The 9,860-nt window shown below is 46.1% G+C and overlaps 1 protein-coding gene and 1 long non-coding RNA gene across 2 annotated transcripts; one reads left to right on the forward strand and one right to left on the reverse strand.

Annotated features, from left to right (window-relative positions):
* The first annotated feature begins 922 nt into the window (after positions 1-922).
* LOC130519666 (piggyBac transposable element-derived protein 4-like) lies at positions 923-2,510 on the forward strand. The gene is made up of 2 exons (XM_057023175.1): positions 923-1,317; positions 1,426-2,510. Exons 1-2 carry the CDS (start codon positions 951-953, stop codon positions 2,391-2,393), a joined length of 1,335 nt encoding a protein of 444 aa, XP_056879155.1. The 5' UTR covers positions 923-950; the 3' UTR covers positions 2,394-2,510.
* A 1,742-nt stretch (positions 2,511-4,252) lies between these two features.
* LOC130519667 (uncharacterized) lies at positions 4,253-5,236 on the reverse strand. The gene is made up of 3 exons (XR_008948415.1): positions 4,683-5,236; positions 4,464-4,574; positions 4,253-4,326 (listed from the first exon to the last, which is right to left on the reverse strand). It is a non-coding gene; the product is annotated as an uncharacterized LOC130519667 (long non-coding RNA).
* Between the last annotated feature and the right edge of the window lie 4,624 nt (positions 5,237-9,860).

A 9,860-nucleotide genomic window follows, 5' to 3' on the forward strand; every position in this document is an offset into this window, starting at 1 on the left:
GTTTATGTTATATACTTACCTGTATGATTTATGCAATATTTCGTGATTATATGCGAAAATGTTTATAGATGAGTGCAATGTACTGTACGAACATCTGACTTGTTCTGAAAGCATATGTAATGTGCTTCACAGTTTTCACCGCTTCCAGTAAAGGAAATTTCTGCAAAATACATCTCCCTGGTTCTTTACTGGCGGTTTAGCTGCGTGTTTCCTACAACACTACAGTGCCGTTTGGTGGGGTTGGCTGGACGGATTCCGCAGAACTCGTAGGCATCACGGAGCCTCTTCAGGTCTTCCTGATCGACCACAGAGAAGGCGGCAGAAAGGAGCTGGCAGAAAAGGCTGAACAGAAGATGGTGCTCAGAGGTGCACTCTCGTCCAAAGCGCCTTATACAGTGAAACAAGTCTAGCTTCACAACGATGCTGCTGTTGTAATGTGCCCGTGAGGCGCAGGTGTTGGTGAGCGGTCCAGAGGTGGCTTCTGCAACAATGGAAGGGGTGGTCTTCCAGGCATCCCAGCACAGATGTTCACCAGGGACGCAGTCCGGGATCTTAAATGGAGCGCAGCAATCCCTAACTGCTACGACCATGAGTGCACGTTACAATGCTGAAGAGGCTCTAGAGCTGATTTTTACAGATGTCCAACAAGACAGCTCTGATTCAGAAGAGGAAGTGGAGGATTTATCAGAAGAAGAAGATGGGGAGGAATACAACCCAGAGCATGATGAATCGTCTTCAGAAGAAGAAGAAAACTCTGAAGCTGAAAGAGAGGCTTTCCTTTCAAAAAATGGCAAAATAATATGGTCCTCAACAGAATATGACCAACACGGCAGGCATGGGGTCATAAAGATGACCCCAGGACCCACAAGGTATGCTGTCTCTCATGCCCGGGACATTGTCTCTTCATTCTACCTTTTTATCACACCAGCAATAGAAAAATAATTCTGGAGATGACAAATCTGCACGGTTTTCGCAAATATGGAGACAGCTGGACAAAGATGGATGAGACTGACCTGCATGCCTACTTAGGGCTGCTAATCTTAGCAGGTGTATACAGGTCCCGAGGTGAGGCTGCAGCTAGTCTATGGGACGCAGAGAATGGAAGACCAATTTTCCGAGCCACAATGCCACTCAAACTCTTTCACACCTACTCAAGACTGCTACGATTTGATGACCGTGAGTCAAGACCAGCAAGACGTGTGACAGACAAACTTGCAGCCATAAGAGATGTCTGGGACAAGTGGGTGGAGCGGCTGCCCTATCTCTACAATCCAGGGCCTGACGTAACAGTGGATGAGCAACTGGTTCCATTTAGAGGTAAACTATTTTCATATTTCTAATAAAAGTGATTTTTACTATTGATTTCTTTGACTGTTTTCTGTGACACTGATACTAATCACTGATGCTAATGTCTTCTGTCCAAAGGTCGTTGTCCTTTCCGGCAGTATATGCCCAGCAAGCCAGCAAAATATGGGATCAAGTCATGGGTGGCTTGCGATGCCAAATCAAGCTATGCTTGGAAAATGCAAATCTATACCGGGAAGCCGACCAGTGGAAGCCCAGAGAAGAAGCAGGGAATGCGAGTTGTGCTTGATGTGACAGAGGGACTGAGGGGTCACAATGTGACATGTGATAATTTCTTCACCTCTTATGAACTCGGACAGCAGCTCCTGAAGAGGAAGATCACCATGGTTGGTACAGTTCGAAAGAACAAGCCTGAGCTCCCACCTGCACTGCTTGCATCAAAAGAGAGAGAGGTCCTCTCATCAAAGTTTGCCTTCACGCCCACCACCACTCTAGTTTCCTACCTCCCAAAGAAAAACAAGAATGTACTTCTTCTGAGCACACTGCACAGAGACGGTGTCATTAGCGATCGTGGGGACAGGAAGCCAGTCATCATCCTGGACTACAACCGCAACAAAGGAGGTGTGGACAACCTAGATAAGGTGATTGGAGCATACAGCTGCAGAAGGATGACTGCCCACTGGCCCCTGGTCATCTTCCACAACATCATCGATGTTTCCTCCTACAATGCCTTCGTGATTTGGAGAGAGACCAACCCAAACTGGATGTCTCGTAAGTATAACAAGAGGAGGTTGTTCCTGGAGCAGCTAGGAAAGGCACTTGTAACTCCACTCATTGAAAGAAGGAAGCAAATCCCCCGCACAGAAGCCTCAGCAGCAGTTGTAAAGGCTATTCAGAATGCAGGAGCTCCTGATCAACCTGAGGATCCAGCTACCACAGCCACTTCCCCAGCTAGGCCAAGTAAGAGGAAGAGATGTCAGTTTTGCCCTCAAAAGAAGGACTGTAAAACATATACTGTGTGCTGCAAGTGTAAAAAATATATCTGCAGAAGCTGTACACTTCCATACTGCCCTACATGTGCTAAATAATTGAATGGGTTATGTTATTTTTCATATTTTTGTATTGTACATTGTCTTAAATTGTTCACTGAAAAAAAAGAGACAGAAACTGAGTCATTGGGATGATTAAAAATGCATTCAAAACTGCTTTTTCACTTTTTTTCCTTTTCCTTTTCTTAAGCTATAGAAATACAAGTGAAGAGGGAAAACTCAGGTATTAACACATTTTGTGGTGAATGACAAGTTGTTTCTTCATGCAAGATGAAATTTGGTGTTAAAATTCAATTAAGCTGCTTATATTGAGGGTTTAGTGAAGACTGGTCATTTTGACCCCGACGACAACGGGTGTATACAGAACATGAGGACAACTGGAGGGTGTTAAATGGAGCGCAGCAATCCCTAAATGCGAGGCAGAGACATAGAAATATGAGCTCTAAAGGAAGAATTGTAACATTGAATATAAAATTTCTTCAAAGAAAATGACTTGCAGAGAGCATTTTTCAGTTTGAATGACGGCAAACAAACAAGATCGCTGATCTCACCTGTCCATCCAGTGGTAGCCTGCCTTTTCCACCCCAGCGTCGCTGTACCTCTGGGCCATTCCTTGGTACATCGGATGCAGGGACCTTTCTGTCTCAGCCTGAACCATCACCCAGGACACAATGAGCCAGTTCTCATTCATCACTGCGAAACTGGACATGGCTCCAGATGCCAGTGTCACCTTCCTTGCCATCTTCCTCGTGTGGTCCGACCTGAAAACCTGCCCGAACGTGCCCTGGAGGAGCTTGGTCAAAGACGGCTGTTGATGCTTGAACTCATCCAGCAGGCAGTCAGTCAGGTAGAATCCGGACACAGACACCCCACCCCAACCTTCTTGGTCCTCGTATGACCCGAAAGCACGTGGCCGATCTTCCATCCTCACGTACTGGCCGATGGTTCTCTGTCCGTACGCCCCAGCCTCGGCATCCCTGACGTTCTGTACAGCGTGCAGATATGCCAGGTGAGCTCGTTCATACTTGAGGTGCATGAGCTCATTCACCTGGTTCGCCATATCAGTTGGTGACTTGCCAGAACGCCACAGTTCATCCATTACCGACTTGCACACAGCCTTCTTGTAAGTCAGGAATGCAGGGAAAAGGTTAGTAAAGCGCACGGGCAGCTTCTCCACCCATCGAGGGTTGTCAGCGAACCAGTTCCTGCGACAGGCCTTGCAGCAGAGTCGCGAGGAAAAGATAAAATACTGCCCACGGACGCTGACGATCACTCGAGGTCTTCCCACGCCTGCAGAGACCACCTGAGGACGAGGACAGCTATGGAGGCACGGCAGGATGTCATTGTTCCTCAACCTGACCATGATGTGGCTCTCTGGCTTCCAAATGAAAAATGGATGGAGCTGAAAAAAGTTGGGAGACGGGAGCTCAGCCACCATGTCCAGTAGCTCCGGCTGAGGAGGAAGACGCCAAAGAGAAATTGCGTTCCCAGGGTTATGCACTGGTCGGGACCCAGGCCACAACCCAAGTTGTTGAAGCTCCGTCCTCATCCACAGCTTTTGATGTTGTGAGCAGATCCACTTGCTCATGTCGTGGTCAGGGACAGGCATGGGAACAGGAGCTATGGGAACTAGGATAAAGTAAAGAAGACAGTTGAACAACATAACGTTATTATTACTGAATAGACAATTTCAGTGCCCCCGCCCTCACATGATATAAACACACAATACAAGGAAACAAACACGTGCCTCGGACACTTGGTTTCATTCCAGAGCTTACGCGTCAGATTTTTTTCATGTCAGTGACAAAGAATCGTGTCAATTTTAATTACCCTGGGACACTTTATTATTGTTCAACACCCCACAGAATGGGGGAAATTTACATGGTTTAACATACCACTCTTTTCGTCTTGGTAGAGTCCGTCAAAGGAGGCACTCTGCCGTCAGAGGTCTGTGCCGTGCAAGAGTCAGGTCCTGAAAACAAGTGCAGACTTGCTATTAAGAAATTACAGTCACTTAACCTGATGACAACATGTAAAGAACAGTCAGCTGTACATTACAGAGGTATCAGGTTGTTCATCAGCCCTAAATAAAAAAAAAAGGAAACATACCTGAAGTTGAGTGGGGCTCCTCTACCTTTGTGAGACCCTCTGTCTCTGTCACCAGGAAGGCCAGCTGTGGAGGGAGGGGCACAGGTCTCTTCCTCTTCACACCTGGTGAAGCTGGAACAGCCGCAGGTACAGTAATTTTCAAAAATGAAATTACTTTATTTAATGCAGCTGCAGTTAGCAGAACACTTGATTGGATGAACAGAATTACAATGTTTTTACCATCAACTAGTGATGCCTGTAGATCAGCGGTATCTCCAGGTGGGGGTTTGGAGCGTGTGGCAGATGGAACTAAAAAGACAACATTAGTTTAGTCAGTTCCGATTCAATGAGTTGTGAAGACTCCGTTATTAGTAGAAATTCAAGCAGCCTTATCGTTACTCCTCCTGCTTTTTAGAATTTTACATAATTAAAATTAAAACAGTATAATCGTCTCATTCACACCAATTGAAATGACAATGTTAATCACCGCTCTCGAGGCCGAGCAGGAGGAGCATTGTGACTCGGTCAACAAACATGCATTCGCGTGTTAGTACCCTGTGCATCGAAACTGTTTTTCAACGAAGCATGCAAAGAGAACAAAAACAAACACTTACCCTCCTCGTAGTCAACATCAGTTCATCATTGCACGGATCAATTCATAGTCCTCACGACGGTTATTATCACACCAACATATGAAGAGTAATATTAAAGGAACTCGGCCGGAACATCAAGAACACAAAAATATTAAGATAAGTTTCAGATTTGGAGAGGAATTCTTCATGGAAAGGAACGGAACTCCAGCTCTTGAAACCTATTTTCAGAAACCTGTCTTTGCTCCTGGTGGCACTCTCGGCATGGCGGCTGCTGCTACTGGCATAGCATCTGCACAGAGATGAAAAGAAAAACAATAGAAATTAGATACGGCATGGACTTTGTTTGTCTGACATGAAATAAATGTGTGGTAAAGGTGTATTTACAGCTCTGGACTCAGAGTTATGGATGCTCAGCATCTCCCTTTCCATCTCTACGTCCTCCTCCATGGCTGTGTTAAAGACAAAAATACCGGCTACAGGTTAGTAGAAAAAAAAACCAAGTTGAACTTGTCACATGAAGGAATTAGCTTGGGCCTTCATGGGATGCTCAGCAGGTGTGTGAAGATGTGGTGGACTGCTGCCTCTTCAGCAGGTTCTGCTGCAACCTAAACATTCGTGTACCTGGAACGCAGCACTTGCCTATGACAAAATCGGCATAGCCATCACCTCTGCTGTCCCAGATCTCCTTCCACGTGCTCTTGGCTCGGGCACCAAATCCAACCAGCTGGTCGTCTTCAGAAGAGGCAGTCACTCCATCCCCTCTTCCGGCCTCATAAGTGAGAAGAGCCTGGATTTCTTGGAAACTGAGGGCATAACTCACAAATGACTGGAGGCTGTCCTTACTGTGGCTTTCAGCCATACAGAGACCTGCTGCCTCCTCATTCTGCACGTTCATGATAAGATACACAGTGTATCCTATGTCATTCTGCAAAAGCCATCTGAATGACTTCCCTTTATATTTACCAAACTGCAGGACATAGTCTCCCAGCACCTCCATCTTATCTGAGGGATCCCCCTCTTTGTCGGATGACGGCCAAAGCGTTCTGCCATACGAGGTCCTCCCTCATGGCCGCAGACTTGTCCTGAGGGGTGGAACCCACCCGTTTGGCTTCATCAGATGGCTCCTGGAGGAGAAACCCAAGAGGCCCCTTGCGGAACACAACCTGAAGTTTAGGGCCAATTATAACATGTTCCTTGCTAATTTAGGACAAAATTGACCACAGCCTATGCACAATTACGAAAAGTTTCCTCATTAATTTAGTAGGTGTGGTAAACCTGTTTATTGATGTTAAATGCCTTCCAGGCCACTAGGTGGGACAACGTGTTGTTTACTGTTCGGGAAATTTCTTGTGTAGAAGAAACTTGAGCGGAAGTGAGTTATACCTGTGTGCTGACCGAAATTAATGCTACCTGTTCGAGTTCCTGAAATAAAATAAATTCTTCAGTAAGAAGAAGCCTCCTGCAAGTTACTACATAAATGGCGACGAGGATAAAGTCACCACAGATGCCTCGGATGGATACAGAGGAATGAAAGCGGCTGCTGAGTGGCTAAGTAAACCTTGCAGACCGGACTCGGTGGCTGTTGGAAAAAGAACATGGCGGCTATGATTGGAAGCACCGCTCCTTTTGAGGGTCAATCCCAGAAGTGGGAAGAATATTGTGAAGTACTCCACCATTTTTTCAGAGCTAATGGGATCGACGATGCAGGTAGACGTAAAGATATTTTGCTGAGTGCAGTGGGCAGTCAGACTTACAGTCTCATGAGGAACTTAGTCAGCCCCGCCAAACCGGGTGACAAGACTTTTGATGAACTGGTGAAGTTGTTGAAGGATCATTTCAACCCAAAACCGAGCGAGATTGTGCAACGTTGTAAGTTTAACTCCAGATACAGGAAGCAGGGGGAGACAGTTATGGAGTTTGTTGCTGTGCTGAGGAAACTGGCTCAAGACTGCAACTACGGGGACAAGCTGTCGGAAATTATCCGGGATAGGCTGGTTTGTGGCATCGTGGATGATCGTATACAGCGCAGACTGCTTTCGGAGCCGGATTTGACCTTCGACAAGGCGCTGAAGTTGGCGCAGGCCATTGAGACGGCGTGCAAAGATGTGAAGGAATTGATGCAGTCTGCCGAGGTTCTTGTGCACTATGACCCAGAAAAGGACCTTGTATTGTCATGTGACGCATCACCTTATGGAGTAGGTGCTGTGTTGTCGCATTTTATGCCGGACGGAACCGAGAGACCCATTGGATTCACCTCAAGAACACTAAACCCAGCAGAAAAAAAATATTCCCAGCTGGACAAGGAAGGACTAGCTGTGATGTTTGGAATAAAGAGATTCCACAAGTACATTTATGGAAGGAAATTCACTATTGTGACAGATCACAAGCCTTTGTTGGGACTCTTCAGTGAGATGCGAGCTGTGCCACAAATGGCTTCACCCAGAATACAGAGGTGGGCGGTAACCTTGAGAGCCTACGAATACACAATAGTGTATAAAGAAGGAAGGTATCACTGTAATGCAGATGCCTTAAGTCGCCTTCCTTTACCAGAGGTAACAGAGGAGGAGCGGGAAGAGAGGGTTCTCATGTTGGAGAGCTCTGATATCACACTGGTGACAGCTGACCAAGTGAAAGCATGGACAGACGCAGATCCAGTACTTTCAAGAGTGCGGGAGATGGTACAAAACGGCTGGTCATCAAAAGAAAAAAGGGAGGAGTTTGGCCCCTATGAGGTGAGAAAATATGAACTCAGCATCAAAGATGGATGTGTGCTATGGGGTTCAAGGGTGGTTGTGCCAAAAGCAGGACAGGAAAATGTCATGAGACAGCTTCATCAGTGCCACCCAGGAGTGTCCCGAATGAAAGCATTGGCGAGGAGTTATGTGTGGTGGCCAAAGCTGGACAAAGAGGTGGAGGATACTGTTAAGAGCTGCATGACCTGTCTAGAATACCGCAACGTCCCTGCACCTGCCCCATTACACCCGTGGGACTGGCCAGACAAACCCTGGAGCCGCATTCATGTGGATTATGCTGGACCGTTTATGGAGAAGATGTTTTTTGTGCTCATTGATGCACATTCCAAATGGATGGATGTGTATCCCGTGAACTCTGCAACATCAACCACCACAATTGAGTGCCTGCGTGCCAGCTTTAGTAACCATGGACTGCCGGAATTGATAGTGTCTGATAATGGCACTTGTTTCACCAGTATAGAATTCAAAGAATTTTTGAAAAAAAATGGTATTCGTCATGTGACCTCTGCACCCTATCATGCTGCCAGTAATGGGTTAGCAGAGAGGGCTGTACAAACTTTCAAGAGATGATGAAAAAATGCCCCGAGGGAACACTGACAGCTAAAGTAGCCAGAGTATTATTTAGCTACAGAGTGACTCCTCACACCACTACTGGGTTATCACCTGCAGAGCTACTTCTTGGGAGGAAGCTTCGTTGCACCCTGGACTCGATTCACCCAAATCTAAGCAGAAAAGTGATGAAAAAACAAGAACAACAGACAAAAGATCACAACAAAAAGGCGAAGGAACGCTGGTTCAAAACAGGAGACTCAGTGCTGATCCAGAACTTCAGTTTCGGACCAAAGTGGATCCCAGGACTCATTGAGTCAGTGACAGGACCAGTGTCATACAAAGTGATGCTAGGTGATGGGAGAGTGGTGAGGAGACATGTGGATCAGATTCACACACACCACCGGAGACCAGAAGAACGCAACAACCTTCCACAGACGGCCTCTATGACACTCAGTCAGACGGATCAAGGAAGTGAAGCCTGGCTGGAAGCTGAGGAGGTGGTACTCAGTGAGGAGAAGTTGGAGGAGCCTGCAACTACTGAAGCTGTAGGAAGTTCTGAGACAGAACAAAGAACTGTCACAACCCCAACTCCACTGAGGCGACATTCAAGAAGGGAAATCAAGTTGCCCAGTTACTTGAAGGACTTTAAATTGGATTAAGAAAAAAAAAAAGTTCATAATGTTCTATTGAAGGGTGTAGAAAACACTTAAGGGGGGAAGGGTGTGCTAAACCTGTTTATTGATGTTAAATGCCTTCCAGGCCACTAGGTGGGACAACGTGTTGTTTACTGTTCGGGAAATTTCTTGTGTAGAAGAAACTTGAGCGGAAGTGAGTTATACCTGTGTGCTGACCGAAATTAATGCTACCTGTTCGAGTTCCTGAAATAAAATAAATTCTTCAGTAAGAAGAAGCCTCCTGCAAGTTACTACAGTAGGAAATCAAGCCCAAACTTACCTTCAACGAAGTTTACCAAAGAATGAACTTTCCGGAGAGGAGCCGCTCTTCATATTCATAAACGGCAGAACAGCGCCACGGGATGATGGCGGCCGGAAATATATTGCGTCCGTAGTGGTTTAGCACTACCATTGAAAATGAATGGGAAACGGTTTAGGGCCGTTTAGCTAAAAAAAAAAACTCTAGAGGCGCGGGTACGGACCAGTCGAGAATAGTTGTAACGGAGAACCAGCCAATCAGATCGAAGCTTCCCGAAGACCTCAGAGAGAGAGTTCGAATCCAGCTTTGGGCATTATCAAATCGAAGATATGTGTTTGAAAAATTCACGATAATAAAAATCTTTAAAGATCATCGCTTTAGCGGCCTAAAATATATTACATCCGTAGTGGTTTAGCACTACCATCGAGAATGAATGGGGAAGAATTGCGCCCCCCAACCCGAAAAAAGCTATAGAGTGTTCTCACAGTATCAAATTAAAAAAAACATAAGAATAAGATAAAAACAATTTGCATTGGCCGGGAATCGAACCGGGGCCTGGTTCGGGTCAGTCGAGAATAGTTGTAACG

The sequence above is a fragment of the Takifugu flavidus genome, unplaced genomic scaffold (genome assembly GCF_003711565.1).
Source record: "Takifugu flavidus isolate HTHZ2018 unplaced genomic scaffold, ASM371156v2 ctg1077, whole genome shotgun sequence".
Taxonomy (NCBI): domain Eukaryota; kingdom Metazoa; phylum Chordata; class Actinopteri; order Tetraodontiformes; family Tetraodontidae; genus Takifugu; species Takifugu flavidus.